We start from the raw sequence: 16,889 nt of genomic DNA, 5'->3' as shown, positions 1-16,889 counted from the left end.
TTCCTCTGCAGCGTTAAGGCTATCTCATATCATGTAACCCTCTGATACGAATCCAAATGGACAAGAGAGTTTAATGAAATCAGGATCGAGTTACGAGAATACCATTATAGAAAAAGGGAATGGAAACCATACCTAAAAGCTCTACACAGCGGCCAGTATTTATGGAAACCTTGTTCTCTCAAAATTTGTGTGGTAATCAAACTTTAATGTATTCTGATATACCAATCAGAATTTTTTCTGGTGAGTCTACGTTCATAACCGTCAACCATCATAAATCTAAAGTGCACATCAAAGTTTGCTTTCTTGTCAGTTGAAATGTCAGTAAATTAAACCTGTGAAAAAATTTTTGATAGCTTTTTATTTCTTATAGAAAAGTGTACATCAGTTAACACGATTTATTCAACAAAAAGTAACTTAGTAGTGGATTAAACTATAAATCTATGCCCAGTGACTCTCTCAGAAGAGTTAAAAAATGATTTATATTTTAGAACTTAACTGTCTTGTAAGGAAAAGATTTAGAGATTATGCGCCACCTGTCGGAGATTTTCGACACTAGATTGGGTCGCAAAATTATTTATAGGAATATAAAACCAAATCAGACCCGGTATAGGCTTATCTTCGTGTCAAGACTAATCAAGACAATTTATATCATCAAGTCAGATATGTCCATGTCAGATCATATCAAAAAATTTCTTTACGCAAGGAATATATTCGTTCATGAATAAATATAGAACGTTTTAATTAATGTCATCATACGAATCAATGAACTATCGATAACAAAGACATCTTGATAAATAAGATGCGGACAAAGCGATTAATATTTTCATAGATTAAAAATATGTTCGAGCAGGAATTGTAAATATTTGCTTTCCTATCTTCTTCTGCCGCCCCAATGATCTCCAAGACAAGGTTCTATCTTAGCTTTTATTGAATTCCTCTCTTCGCGAGTCTTTCATGCGCATACTGTCTGATCAATCTGCAAAATACATGCAAATTCACTGGCAGGGGATATAACCTTGGAAAAAAATTCAACTTTCAAAATGCGAAAAAATGCTCAAACAGCACAAAGTTATAGTTTTATCAATAACATGTTATTATGAGATAACTCTTATCACTGAAACACACTTGCGATTTAGTTCACAATTTGCAGTTCACAGAATAACCGCATTCCTATAATTCACTTTAATTCATAGCAACAACCGATCGATTGGTAAATAAACCGCATTTCATGCAAGGTAAAATAATTATCAATTTTCCGTCGCAGTAAATATACGCAGAGAGAGGGTATAATGATACTAAGGGGAATAATGATACTAACAATATATGACATGAAAATCATTAAATATAAAATGTGTTGGGTAACGCAACCAATTTTTAAAACAAAGAAAAAGAAATATTTAGATTATACCTCAATTATTGTGATTAATTCTTAACACTTCAGATCATATTCAATGTTTTATTCATATAATGATTGTAAAAATTATTGTCGCAGTAGTAAAATAAAGTAATCTAGTGTTAATCCTTAAAAGCTTCACGGGACTCTACACTGCCGCTGAGTCATGTTGTCTGTAACTTTCCAAGAGGGTTTGCAAATAGTGAAGGTTCATGTATCACATAGAATCAAGTATATACAACACCAGCGGCATAAATCTGTAACATCCTGAGAGCCCTCTTTTCTTTGACGGGATTACTTGTGTGGTGGGTTGCTTCAAGGGCTCTTCTTCAAATAAAAAAAAGCTATCCCATTGGCTCAGTAGTTTACTAAACCTATTTTTTTAAATTAATTTCACTTTTTGCATCAATCGATAGTTATAACGGGATTTAAATTCTGGAACTTTGCAAAGTACAGAATTAAGATGATGATAATCATCATCATCATCATCATCATCATGATTATAGGGACGGTGATCAGAAAGATGACCATGATTATGATTAACACGATGATGAATGATGACGTTCATCGATTTGATGGCCATGATTATTAGAATGATGATAATGATAATGATTAACATGATGATGATATGTAATCAGTAATATAATGTTGATGATTAGCAGGATAATCATTATCACAATTAGTCACAGCGATGATAATGATGATGATGATGCTGCTGATCATCGTCATTATCATCATACTGATGATCATCCTACTGCTTCTCTTTTCTTCATCTCTTCATACTTTCTACCGTATGTCGTTCAGTACAACTCGATTCGCTGTTATTTATCGACAATGGTTGATATGATGAAAGGCTATCATTTCATTACTCTCGAGTGGATTTTTCGTTTGGATATAAACCAAGATTTTGTGTTTGGACAGAAGACACGTGAGTACAGGACGTTAGGGTTCCGTAATAGGTGGCCCTAGGGGATATCCTTGTGGCTTCTGATACACTGGCCGATACAACGCGAGTTGCTGCATCCCATACATTTTCACTTTCAGGGTCCACGTGACACGGTACCATAAATAGTCACAGGGAAACCGGAATTTCCATTATATCGCGTTCCTCTACGCTACGTCCAGGCCGTAAACAATATCATTGAACTCCGGCATCGACCGTCCCATTAGATGTCTGTTTGATATTTATTACTTGTGGAGGGCATTGTTGACCGAACTCATGGTCCCGTACCAAAAATTATGGATTTTCATTTAGGTGTTATTGAAAAGAAAAAAAAATGTATATTCTTGTTTTCAAATTTTCAATTGTAAACTGTAAATTCTGAATAGCCCTGTGGTAAAGGTGAAAGTTTGGGTATAGCGGGTGTTGTTTTTACAATGAACGATCGATAGATATTAACCAGCAACGAACATATTGGAAGCACGTGGTGCACTTGGTTTCCACACAAGCGTCATGTAATATTACGCCAGCTAGTTTAATTAATTACATTCAATTAATCAGTCAAGTTACGTACGTGTTTACTAAATAATTCACGAGCAAGCTCCTACATGTATTAAAACAGAAAATAAAAAATAAAAAATAAACTTTTTTCTGTTCATTAAGAAATACAAATAGATTAACTTCTTTTTAAGACAAAAAAAAACCGTTCTCATGTTCTTTACTTTTCAAGACCATTTATTTCGGTTTAAGAACAAAGAATTATCATGAACACAGGTGGTGAAGCACTGGAAAAGTAGCTAACTTGGTTGTGCGCCGAATATTTTATAAGCTAAAAACGACATAAACTTTTTTTATCCCTAGTGCTTCTTTCATCTTCCCGGATGATTCATTCACTAAAGATGAGACTGTAAACTTGAATCCGATGATTATCACACACTCCTATCTTAATGCTTACTAGTCTAAATTTTTTTTTCTTTAAGAACTCGAGACGTTAAGTTGTAGATTTTATACTTTAGCAAAAGTTTTCTTCATCGTTTTTATGGTTTTTTTTTTAATTTATTTATTTTATGGTTTTCAAATTATATTGATGGATGAAATTCATTTAAAAAACAGTGATGCATAAAAAATAATGTGTATCAATTCATCGTCATTTAGCAAATTAAAAAAATTCGTACATTTATTGAAATTGTGTTTAGTTGAGGAGGTATAAAAAATATTATTTATCAACTTAAAAAATGTTGCAATCAAAAACTTGAAATCTGTCTTATGGGTAGAAACAACATTTTTTTTTATTAACAGGTTTCAGGTGGTAATAATGATGTTGTATGAAGTAAAAATAATTTTTTTTAAAAATTGTTGATCAATTTCTTTTAGTTAGCATATTTTGTTAAAAAAAAAAAAAATAAATAAATGGTTTATGATAAATTTTAAATGAAAGTCATATTTTAAAATAAATATGACTTCCATCTTAAACGTACCAGAAATTTATCCTAAATTTTATATGGGACTACGGAAAATAAAACAAGAGTTGAGTTGGATGGTTTTTCTTTTTTTATGCGTCACGTAACGAATTTAGGTCACATAGAAGTATTTCACAATATACTCTACGTACAATTTTGAATCAAAATTTTATAGCAAAGATAGATGTTTTTTTATTAAAAAATAATATTATTCAAATTCATCCTGAATCTAGAACAGTTTTTCGATGGATTTTGTAGTAAAAAAATTTATATTTTTGGTGAAAATTTCCAAATGACTTTTTATCGATTAAATATTTTGAAAATCTAATTCTCAATAGATGTCAATTGAGCGCATTTTGAAAAATGATTTTAAAGAAACTTATTTAACATGAATAAAATTTGTCTTATTATTGCACATGGTAAAAATGATCATAAAACTGAAGGATTGTATCATGATGTTGTAAAAAATAATTTTTATTCGGCAAGAATATAATGTACGACGCAGATGTGAATTTAGATAGGCTTTTTATTATAAAAATGAATTAATGGCAAAGTTGCAGCTGCAACAATTTTTCAGACTTAGTACAGAAAATTCGTAGACTTTTTTTTGTAGTATGTCAGGTACACAATAATTTATTGACAAAAAAAGATGAAAAAATCTAGCGTAGTTAGATACTGTTGTAATTATAGCTTTTATTTGGATAACTAGGAACAGGCTGCAGTTTATAATTGGCAGAAAAATAATAGAACACTGTGATTTATTGTCGTTCTTTATCTTCTTCAAATTTATTTGATTACAAATTTCTAAATGATGAAATTGAGAACACCTCTGTCAAAATTAAACCTCTAACGGGAAAAAATTAAATTTGGTATGAAATAAAAAGATCATAAAGTACATTGATAAATTAAATCTTATTTCATTTAGTTTTTTTAGTTAAGAGATTCCCTTCCCTTAGTTTCTTCTGTAAATTAATTTAGTTAAATATCAGTATATTACCATTTTTTTAGTTTATTATTCTTATTTGTAATTATAAACTAAAATGATATTCCTGAGCATGTATTATCAACATCAATAATTTCTTGCTTATTAACGTATTTTCCTATTTCATATTTGAGATATATTAACTCCTTGGTTGGTAAATATCTTTGTCGAGACCAAATCATCCCAAATGAGGTTCTGTACATTTTAGATTTAGGTCCCGTACAAACTATCATCGCGCAGAACTGTGTGTAATTCACTGCCAACGTTTTGTGAAAAAATGGACCTGTTAAGTGAATATTTTAAACAATTAAGTAAGCGCTAAGGAAAAAATAAACTTAATGCAAGAGAAAAATTTTTTTATCACGTGAATTTGATTTAAACCCAGAAAAATTCCTTGAATCACGAACTTTTTTATTTATTTCAAGACTATAAAACTTGTAATAATGATTTTGGTCGTTCAAATGAAATCATGATTAAAACCACGATAAAAAAGTTAACTTCATTGAAGAAAAAAAATCTTGAACTAAGTATATACCATTTTAAAGAATATGATTTTCTTGAGTCAAGTGAAAAAATTCTTGAGACAAGAAAAATTTATCTAAATCAAAAATATCTCTTGACTAAAGAATTTTTTTTTTTATGCAAGAAACTTATAGTATTCTTGCATCAAGATTTTTTCTCTTGAGTCAAGTTATTATTTTTATCAGTGTAATTACACGAATATAAATATTAATTCAATTACAAAAATATCGTTACAAATACTTATATAATATTATAATATTTAATTAATAAATTCTTGACATCTATTATCAAAATGTACAAAGTAAAAACTGTTGCGTCATTGCGTCAAAAATTTTTGTGTTAAATGTTTAACAATTTTTTGTTTTGATTTGAGAAAATTAACATAAAAAAAAAGTGTTAAATTAACCCATAAAAGTAGTAATTTTTCAACACATATATTTTAAACACAAAATTTCTTATTGTGTTGAATTTATATAGTTCATGTTAAAAAACCACTATTTTGACTATCTTTCCTTTTAAAACATGCAATATTATAGAAACCTTAACTATTACCTAGTACTCTAGGTGATCCATTGAGTTGCCATGTCGCAATGGTTTCATTTTCTGATTGTTTACCGTTAATCCTCCATAAAAGCCGTCTATTGCTTATTGAACTATTAGTAGTGAAATTCATCGCAAATGATTCAGTTCCGTTCATTACGACATTGAAATGTAAACACTTTCCGACTTTATCTCTTATAGGTGTAGCAGCTACTACATACCATTCTCCAACCATCTATCAATAAAAATGATCACTGTTATAATTTCTTATATTTGAATTTATCAGGATAATTTATGTATTCACCTCATGATAATCAATTTCTTTGTCATCGCCGGAAAGAGGACATCTACATGAGCACAAGTACAAAGATAACAAAATTATCCACAATGAAGAACGCGGAATAATATTTTCAATCATTTTGTAAAAAATTTTGAGAGATTCTTATACAACTTTAATAAAATAATATCAAGTCTGCATGCGCCGAGAGTGTTACAGATACACTGTTTACACTAAAACCATGCTGGGATGACTAACATTTAATAACTTTACTTGTCTAATCACAGAGGAGATACGTGAGTTTTTGTGTCAGTAAATAGTTAAAAATCACTGTTAATGATTATTTTATTTTTATATGTATTTATAATAGTAAATAATATGTATTTTATAATCTACAGCTACAGGCACTACAGCATTTAACAACTCGGGCAATACTGTCAAAATTTATAGCGACTATATAGAAATAAGGGGCACACGCGAGCGCAAGTCTGAATGTACAATTATATCCGAACAAAAACAGTTTCACTGTAAAAAAATCGTGCCAAGTCCACGTTCATAAGACTATTAAGAAAAAAAAATTTTTGTAAATTTAAAAATTAAAAGAAACAATTTTGGAACGTACTTGGTGTGCGTTATTGTGTACTTCAATTTTTTTTAAGTGTCCTAGTTGATACAATTTAGGAATTTCATAAAAAGTGAAATATTTCGTAACTACGCACACTAAATACGTTCCAAAATTGTTTCTTTTAATTTTTAAATTTACAAAAATTTTTTTTTAATTTTCGAAAATCATATACAACCATATCGGTTACTTGGATTTTTTAATTTTTTATTTTATATCTTTTTGTAAAGAAATAAAATTTTTTTTTCTTAATAGTCTTATGAACGTGGACTTGACACGATTTTTTTACAGTGAAACTGTTTTTGTTCGGACCTCGATTTACTAATAGACGCCGAGTACTGATTATAATTGTGATAATTATAAAAAATATATAGTTCATTGATAGCCTTGAGGGAGCTTTGGCTGTAAGGTTAACGACATATGTTTAATTACCAACTATTAACGATCAACATTTAGTGATTGTTATTATTGCCGGAATCTACGCTCTTCTTCGATTATTATTAATTTAAAATGAAAAAAACAAAGCAATTAAATTTTTTAGTCTATTACTTGTTAATTAATGAGTGGAAAAAAAAAAAAAGGCCATTCGGCAGCCGAAATGGAAGTAGATTTCATAAATAGCGAATTCTAATTATATATATATTAATAACAATTTATTTATTTATTAATAAATAATTATACATAATGACTTAAAATTTTTTATGAAGCTCCATAATGAATTTTTAAGTTCAAATTCATAAAACTAAAAATTTCGGAGTTATTCTGAAAAAACGCTTTTTTCGGTTTTCATTCGTCAACGATAACTCACGAACAAATCAACCGATTATGACCGGACTGACGGCGATCAACGTAGTTTTTTGATGTTAAGAGCTAATTAGTTTTTGGAAATGATTGATGGAGCCGTTTAGGAGTTATTAAAAAAAAACCACTTTGAAAAAAATTGTATTTTTCATTTTTTTTTAGATTTCTCGAAATCTATCGGTCCGAATCGGTCCAATTTATATTCGAAATCTAAGTTTGGTCAAGCCCCTTCGAATGGCACCAACCGAGATCAAATCGGTCCAGCCGTTCAAAAGTTATAAGAGGTTTACATATATCCACACACACACACACACACACACACACACACACACACACACACACACACACACACACACACACACACACACACACACACACACACACACACACACACACACACACACACACACACACACACACACACACACATGCATACAGCCATACAGACACCCTCGCTAGAGAAGTCAGGGAAGCTTCCTGACACCTTAAAACGTCGAGATCTGATAAAAATTCGATTTTTGAAAAACGGGGTAAGAACAATAACGTCCCGATTTTTGAATATCTTCGATTTTCTTAGCGGGAAGTTAAGAAATTTGGACGCGTTATACTTATTAATCAAAAAATAAAAACGACTGCAAGAGTAAAATTTCATTAAAAATCTACAGACGAAGAGGTTAATTTGAGTTGAGGAGAATGAATTGGTATGGAAATTGAAGCTCATTAAATGAGCTTTAATACAAAATTTACAAAAATTAAATAAGTTATTTCATTCAAAAGTTATACGCGAAAGAATCTGCCAGAAAATGAGTTTTTATGATTTTGAAAATTTTAAAACCCTGTAATTTCTGAACTACTTGACCGATTGAGCTCATCTTTGAACTTGGCCTTAATTTTCGTCTGAAAAATAAGTATGTTGAGTTTGGAAAAGATCCATGATGAATTGGAGACGCTATCGTCCGGATAAGCCGCGTTATATCGTATATATATATATATATATATATATATATATATATATATATATATATATATATATATATATATATATATATAAACTTTTGAACTAATGGTATTTTCTGAATCAGCTTGACGAACTAAGTCAGAAAATAGCAAAATTTTTCGAAAGTTGCGTCATGAGGACAAATGCAATAGTTAGATTTCTATGAAATCTACTAAAAACAAAAATAATGACTTCTTTGTAACAAAGTGATTTTGTAGGCGTAACAAAAGAATTTTTCTGGCAAAAATAAATGTAAAATTCTGAGAAGCTTTTTTCCTAAATCGTCATTAAAGTTATACTTTACGATTTTGTTTATTATTGTAACAATTAAAAATCCTGGATATAACTCGGCAGACAATCTCTAAAACTTCCTGTTATATTAAAGTTCGAAATGCTCAAAATTTTTCTATTGCAACGCTCAACACTTTACTATTGAGAAATTAGTAGCTCTTAAAGCTCGAAATATAACTTCGAGCTCGAAAATCTACACAGAAAAAACAATTTCTTGACTGAAGAACAAAATTCTTGGCTCAAGAAAATTTTCGGGTGCCTGAAGGAAGACCGAAGTTGTGATGGCCGAAGTACAAATTTTTCTTGAAATTCTATTCTTGGTGGAAGTAATTTTTTTTCAATTAAAATTATCATAAATACTTGATACAATAAATTTTTATATTTGATCAAGATTTTTAGATACTTTGGGGAAACAATGCTGCCTACTTCAGCTGAGAAAAAAATTTTCTCACCTTGAGAAAAGTTTTTTCTTAAATTTTCGATACCCATTTTATATTGTTTTAGCGTACAATTATACATATTGAATGAAAAAAAATGATTCAATATTATATGATCATTTGATCAAAAATTTTCTCAAAACAAGATTTTCTTGACTTAAATAAATTTTCTTGGATCAAGATACGTATTTTTTAAAACAAGAGAATTAATTTTGTTGGAATAAATGAAATTTCTTGTCAAAAAAAAATTTTTTCTCGCTCAAGAAAATAATTTGGAAGAAAAATATTTTCTTGGCTTAAATTGTTTTTCTGTGTAAAGTTTATACCAGTGAAATTTACCAGAGTCTCCCGTTTACTAAACAAAAATTTTAATTCAGTTTATCACAATATCATTGCTATTAATTTTACCGTTTTGACATTTTGAAAAAATTAGATTTTGTCGAAAAAGATTGAAAGTTTAATTAATTATACATATTGAACAAAAAAATATCATTCAATATTATTTTATCTTCTTATTTAACATGTTAATCAATAAAAATACTAATGACAATTTACTTCTATCGAGATGTTTCATTTTTTGAAGCAAGAGAGAAATTTTCTCAAGGCAAGAAAATTTACTTCTATCAAGAAATAAATTTTTTGGAGTAAGAGACTGAATTTTCTCAAATCAAGAAGATTTTCTTGACTTAAGTAAATTTTCTTGGATGAAGATACTTATTTCTTAAAGCAAGAGAATTAATTTCGTTGGAATAAGTGAAATTTCTTTTGTCAAAAAAATTTTTTTATCGCTCAAGACAATAATTAGGAAGAAAAATATTTTTTTTGGCTCCAATGAACCTTTTTCTCTGTGTATATGACTGTCTTAAAATTAGTCATAAGTCGAATTTACAAAAAAATGGGCCGCGATTTATCATTGGTTAAAATAAAGGTACGCTATACAGATTTCTAGTTAGAATATATATTTATTGCAGCATAAATGTAGTAAGATACATTTTCTTTTAAAAATTAATAAATTGAATTGTAATCTTGCAATCAAGTAATTGTCACAATTGAAGGTATAAATAATTCATAAATTGTGCAATATGTATCAATGAATATCAAATAAAATCAATAGCAACGAATAGTCACAAGAGTGGTACCATTGACGGGTTGATTTTTGTAAATCCAACAATATTTCCTACTTTCGTCGTTAGGAACACACAAATTGTCATCAGCATCAGAGCTGCGTAGACAATCGGTTTGTTGAAATATTGCCAGAACTACGTAATTAACCTCCAAATTTGATGTCAAACGGTAAGCTGCGTAGATGATGGACGCAATAGCAAACTTGTGAGTGCTATTGTTGGAATTTTCGAACTTTAGACCTTCTTGGGCGGTTTTTGAAATTTCCGGCAACTTGGCATCTAATTGAATCCATTCTCCTTTAAGAATATCAGCACTGCCGAAAACTACCGATATTTGGGCAACACAATACAGTGTCACGAGTATTGAAGTTATCGAATCGTACTTGAACATTTTCGAGTTGCGAATAGAACGTTTTGTTAAGACAACAGTCGAAGCAAGAATGATACCGTTCAGATAGCATTAACCGCTGCAAGAATATTTCGGTTACTTTCGACGCACTATTATTAAGCGCTATCAATTTATGAAGTAATTACAGTCGAAAAATAAAAAAACAAAATAATAAAACTAAGTAGGTCATTTTTAACACCCGGATGTGGAAAATTAAAAATTTTAGATTATTTTTTATACTTATAAAAAAAATTTGTAAATCGGTAAATGTGATTGTGTGTGTAAGCCTCTCTTGGAAAAGTATGTAAAGGGAAATTTTTCACGTTTTAATCAACTGGTTGATTTGAATCCCCGACTCGAAATTTACTCGCCGGAGTCCAGGGTTATAAACGGGTACTGTATCCAAAAATAAACTAATACAATAGCCTTAGATACTAATAAACCACAAAAGACATAGCAAAAGAATAAATTTATGGAAAACAGTCAGAGTAATTTATAATTAACAAACTTTATTCAATAGTGTCATTAAGTTAGACACAGAATATACAAAAAGAAATAGTCTTCGGGGTACAGAAGTATAAATCAAAACAAGACAACGGTTAATCTTTGATTCAAATGATTTTACCGACATACCGTCCATCGGTACAGAGCAGGCACTTTCAACGCGGTCAAAACTGGTCTCTTACAAACCCTGATTAAACAAAATGATTTGATATGATTAAAAATAATTAATTTTCTAATCATTTAAATCTTGTCAAATCATGTAAATGATTTTAAATCATATCTCTCATAGGCATTCAACATTATGAGTCATTTTTAATCATTTTGTTTAATAAGGGAATAAACTTTTGCACACATTCAAAATCTCACCCGTTGTGAGCGTCCAAATCGCGAACTACTTTGCACAAACTGGTTTCCCGCCTCCCCGGATGACTAGACGTCTGCCCTGGGCCTAAACTCTACTCCGAGAGCAAGTGGAGAGTATCTTCCTCGCTCCCACCTACACGGCGTGTGTTCACCTACTGGATTTCGACAGAAGATCAAAACCCAGGGAAATGATATCTTGCTTAGTGTCACAAAGTTACTTACCAATGTTCGAGTAGAACCGAGGTATAAATGCCTTCAGGAGTTAGACTTCAAAGAGTATTCACAAGTACAACTACTGTCACAAGACTCGGTTTTTCCGATCAAAATTTTAGACTTTATCAGTTATCAAATTAGTCACTTGAAGCGATCAAAATTTGAAATTTATCGCCACCTGTCCGGTGTTGTCAAACCCACTATTAGTTGGCATTCTCTCATTATGTATCCATTCCGTCGCTCAAATTCTAAGTTTTAATTATCTAAAATAATTTTTTACCAAATAATAATGGTCATTCTTCCATTCTCCATCCATTCGTGGATTTCCCATACTAATTTCTGCTCGGGATTTTTCAAAAGAAAAATTTCCCATTCTTTTGAATTCTTCTACAATTATATTTCTTTAGCTCGCTCAACTCGCTTGGCTTCAAAATAATTTCTCACACTCTTCAAAATTCTAAATTAATCAAACCTTCAATAACAATAATATAATAATCCGAACAAAAACAGTTTCACTGTTAAAAATTGCGCCAAATCCACGTTCATAAAACTCATCTCAATAACATCTGCACTTTGCAAAAAAAAATAAGATTCGTTACAATAATTTTCATTCTATACAAAAAAAAGTTAAATACAAAAAAATACCAAGAAACCGTCATAATGTTGAAAAAATTAAAAAAAATTTGTTGAAAATTTAAAAATTAAGAAAAAATTTTTTTATCGTACTTGGCGCGCGTCATTGAGTACTCCAAATTTTTTCAGGATACATGAACATCCTTTTAATGTTTCAACATTTATAAGTAAGTCAACCTATAAAATGTATAAATGTAATTAATGGAATATTATTTTATGATACGTTTAACAAAAGTTAGGTAAAATCAACATGGCATACGTATTTTATTTGAAATTTTTAAATTCTCCGCACATCGTTTATGATTTCAATAAAACGCCCTCTCCTGTTCGGTTATGCAATTTGCTTACAAGTGAATACGCCTGCATACGTTGACTCTCTCGTGGAATCACTGTGAAAATTGAGTTGACTAAAAAATAAAACGTATTGCCGACTAAATTGAGAAAATGCGGTGTGATTGCCAATCAAAATGTGTTAATTACAATTAAACGAAGCATGATCAAGTTTCTTCATGAAAGCTTAATGACGGAACTGAAAAAAATTGAATTAAAAAATTTTGTGTTATTTCAGATATCTTCACCAGACTACCATATTGACAGATATTTTCACTAAAAATCTGTAAAAAATTTTCGAAACGGATTTTTTCACTGAAACTGATATTAATCCAGTAAGCAGTGTTTTTAATTCGTTGAGTATACTTCAATGATGTGAATCTATAAACATAACAATGTATGAAATCATATATTATATAATTAGAGCTGATAAGATATAATATATATATATATATATATATATATATATATATATATATATATATATATATATATATATAATTATACATAATTATACATATTTACATTACATAAATTCAAGCGAAATCGTTTTTTTTCGGGTTGAAATTCGTCCGAAAAAATTTGGGGTACTCAATGACGCGCGCCAAGTACGATAAAAAAATTTTTTCTTAATTTTTAAATTTTCAACAAATTTTTTTTAATTTTTTCAACATTATGACGGTTTCTTGGTATTTTTTTGTATTTAACTTTTTTTTGTATAGAATGAAAATTATTGTAACGAGTCTTATTTTTTTTTGCAAAGTGCAGATGTTATTGAGATGAGTTTTATGAACGTGGACTTGGCGCAATTGTTAACAGTGAAACTGTTTTTGTTCGGATTTCATATCTTTTTGTTAAGTGTAATTTTTTGCTTGCCTCTTAATACATTCTTAATTTTAAAATTGAACTTTTCCCGCGCAAAATTAGAAATATGTAAATAAATTAATTAATGCAGGTAAAGCTATTATCATATAAAAGGTTATTTGTTCATTAATTTTGAAAATCAAATCCTAACAAAAAAATTAAAATTCTGTTTCTCTCATAGTAGCTAGTAGCATTAAAAAACTTAACGTGACTGACCCGTGTAAACTCTTCGGTTTCAATCAATTAACTAGCTTATCAATGGGGATTTAAAATTTTTTATGTATATATAGTTAAAGTTTAACATTTTTTTGAATTAAAAAAGTTGTTAATCTAGATTTAATGCTCTACTACACATTAATTTAACAATAACAATAATTATTTTGGTAATGATAAACAATGATAATGATACTTCTAACATCAATTTATCATTACAGATATAATAAATTTCATTTTTATAATGATTATTATTGTTATTGTTACAATGACATTATTGTTAATAAAAGGGACAATGCATCATACGCATAATTGTAATACCTATGGCCTAAAAATTACAATTATTCGAAATCCGCTCGATTGAATAACAATGCCACCTACAGGCAACGACTACAAAGTCGTAGAATGTGTACACTATCCAATGAGAATTGCCTAAATCTTGAACTGCTGGCCTGAAGGAAGAAAGTAAAACTCAAACAATCTTTAGCCTGTTGTATATTTAGTCTAGTTAATAAATGAAATTCAATAGAAAGAATAGGTTTGAAAACCATCCACATATGAAGTTGTTTGATAGTATGTTCTAGAAATTTTGTATTTATAAAGTATTTTAACATTCTTAATTTCAAAATTAAATTTTTCCCGCGCAAAATTGAAAATTCATAAATGAATAAATTAATGCAGGCATAGTTATTCTAATATGATAGGTTGTTTATTCGTCAATTTTGATAATCAAATCCTAATAAAAATATTGAAATTCTGTTTCTCTCATAGTAGCTAGTAGCATTAAAAAACTTAACGTGACTGATCCGCGTAAACTTCGCGGTAAAAAGCGATTAACTATCTTATTAATAGGGATTTTACATTTTTATTTATATACAGTAAAAATTAAAAAATTTTTTTGAATTAAAAAAGTTGTTGATTTGGATTTAATACTCTAATACACATTAATTTAATAATAACAATAATTCATTTAGTAATAATAATGATAATGATATTTTTAACCTCAATTTGGTATTACCGATATAATTAATTTCAGTCTCATAATTTTTATTATTAGTGTTATTGTTATTATGACATTGTTGTAAGTAAATGACAGAATACACCATGCGCATAATTGTAAGATTACAATTTCACCTAAAGATTACAATTATTTGAAATCCACTTGATTGGATAACAATGCAACCTATCGGCAACGACCACAAAATCATAGAATGGTACACTATCCAATGGGAATAACCTCTGTTTATGATTCTTCATGTACAAAAAACCTTTGTTCCAACTTCAAATTGTTTATTTCTTGTTTAATTAACATTTTTAATAAGCTGAATATTTGTATTTTAAATATTTGCACTGCGTATGCGTCAACTTTACGTTTAGATTTTCAGCGCGGACTTTTGAAAATTATATTGACCAGCACAGTGATTAGAGTAAGTGTATTTTTCTTGTAATTTCAATTATAGAGGTCACAAGACAAAAGGACAACGTGTAGTTTTTAATAATTTTATAATAAGTTTTATTTTAATAAAGTATTGAAATTTTTTGTTAATTGTTATGGATTTCTTTTTTTTTTTTTTTTTTTTTTTTTTTTAATACTTCGTAGTATTCATGAAAATAGAATTGATGAAAATAAAAATGTACATGCATTGATTAACAATTCTCTCGATATTTTTAAAAATTTAGAATGAAATGAATATTATTAGTTATTTATTTATTTACTTAATGACATTGATATTGGCTGACGTCTAACAATTTTTTTTTAATTATTTGAATTAATTAAATAGTAATTCCTAAAAAATTACACTCGTAAATTTTTTAATTTTTTACACATGAGATGTGCTTGTCACTATAATTTTCAAAAGACCGCGCTAAAAGTCTATATACGTAAAGTTGACGCATGCGCAGTGCAAATATTTAGAATGCATACATACAGCCAATTAAAAATGTTAATTAAACAACAAATAAAAAATGTGAAGTAGGAACAAATGTTAAATATACATGAACAATAAAAAATAGAGGCTTGATGACCCAAATTGCTACCAAAATATTAAAAAATGCGACAGGGGGGCTAACGTAAAGGTATATTATTAATAAATTCTTTTAAAATAAATAAATGGAGAACGATCAAATGTTGAGAGTGAATAATAAAGAACAAACGAAAAGCTGAAAACGTGATAGAAAAAAAAAAATCAAAAATTAAAAGAAAAAAATTTTGGGGTTCTAACTTCAGTGAGCTATCCCGTTGAATCTACAGTTTATGTAGAAATAATTCCAGTGCACTCTGGTGGTTATAGATGCAAGCTGTGAATTAACTTTTTCAGTGTAGTTGCGTATCTATAGTAAGATTACTACACATTTTTATTTTATCTAGTCTGTGGCGGTGACTTTTCTCCATGAAAAAAAAGTCAGGATCGAAATTTCTGGGCTTACTATAGTTTGTGCTGATAAAATTTAATAATTTTAAGTGAATTAAATGTTATAATTGATTATAATTAATTAATGTCAGTAAAATAGAGTATGACTTACTTTTATGATATATCATTTTGGAAAAAGGAGTACCATATAATTAAATAAAATTTTGCAACCTCGAAATACCATTCTGCTTACAGTAAACACAGTCGGTAGTCTGGCGCTCCGTTTACAACGGAATTTTTGAACGGAACTTGGCGCCAGATTCTACCGAATCTGTGGATATATTTTTATAATTATGCTCATGATATATTCACGTGTCGTTTATATATTATAAGCACTTGCCTGATGACGTTTTAAATAAATTGCCTTTACATATGTTTCTTTTCATTTTTACGCGCTTTATTGACCTGTATCTGTCTATTTATTTATCTATTTGTTACTTTTTAACGATATCAATTTTCAATAACATTAAAAAATTTTTAATTACTCTTCAAAAAAATCAGAAGTGAAAAAATGATCTAATAAAAAATAAATAAATAGACAGTTAATATAATAATAAAGTTTTATTGTTATGGGATTTTACGAC

At 29.0% G+C, this 16,889-nt stretch overlaps 2 protein-coding genes across 3 annotated transcripts in view; one reads left to right on the top strand and one right to left on the bottom strand.

Annotated features, from left to right (window-relative positions):
• The window catches only part of Hwt (SH2 domain-containing adapter heavyweight), a 180,250-nt gene that overhangs the window by 100,374 nt on the left and 62,987 nt on the right, over nt 1-16,889 (top strand). The gene's annotated exons all lie outside the window — the stretch shown is intronic.
• Nucleotides 4,312-11,884, bottom strand: LOC141533078 (uncharacterized). Of its 2 annotated transcripts, XM_074251771.1 has the most exons (5): nt 11,864-11,884; nt 6,142-6,391; nt 5,850-6,072; nt 4,791-5,058; nt 4,577-4,639 (listed from the first exon to the last, which is right to left on the bottom strand). In XM_074251771.1, exons 2-4 carry the CDS (start codon nt 6,253-6,255, stop codon nt 4,829-4,831), a joined length of 567 nt encoding a protein of 188 aa, XP_074107872.1. In that variant the 5' UTR covers nt 6,256-6,391; nt 11,864-11,884; the 3' UTR covers nt 4,577-4,639; nt 4,791-4,828. The 2 variants fall into 2 exon arrangements, with proteins under 2 accessions (XP_074107864.1, XP_074107872.1); XM_074251763.1 differs by lacking the exon at nt 11,864-11,884 and having other exon boundaries at nt 4,312-5,058.

Source organism: Cotesia typhae, unplaced genomic scaffold (assembly GCF_013202065.1).
Source record: "Cotesia typhae breed Kobodo isofemale line unplaced genomic scaffold, CoteBio_Ctyphae contig_122, whole genome shotgun sequence".
Classification (NCBI taxonomy): domain Eukaryota; kingdom Metazoa; phylum Arthropoda; class Insecta; order Hymenoptera; family Braconidae; genus Cotesia; species Cotesia typhae.
This window is presented reverse-complemented; position numbering and strand designations above follow the sequence as displayed.

Coding starts and splice junctions, on each gene's coding strand:
- LOC141533078 (XM_074251771.1), bottom strand. CDS start 6,255: ATGATTGAAAATATTATTCCGCGTTCTTCATTGTGGATAATTTTGTTA. Junction 6,073..6,141: donor AAGAAATTGATTATCATGAG/GTGAATACATAA, acceptor TTTTATTGATAG/ATGGTTGGAGAATGGTATGT. Junction 5,059..5,849: donor TGGATCACCTAGAGTACTAG/GTAATAGTTAAG, acceptor TTCACTTAACAG/GTCCATTTTTTCACAAAACG.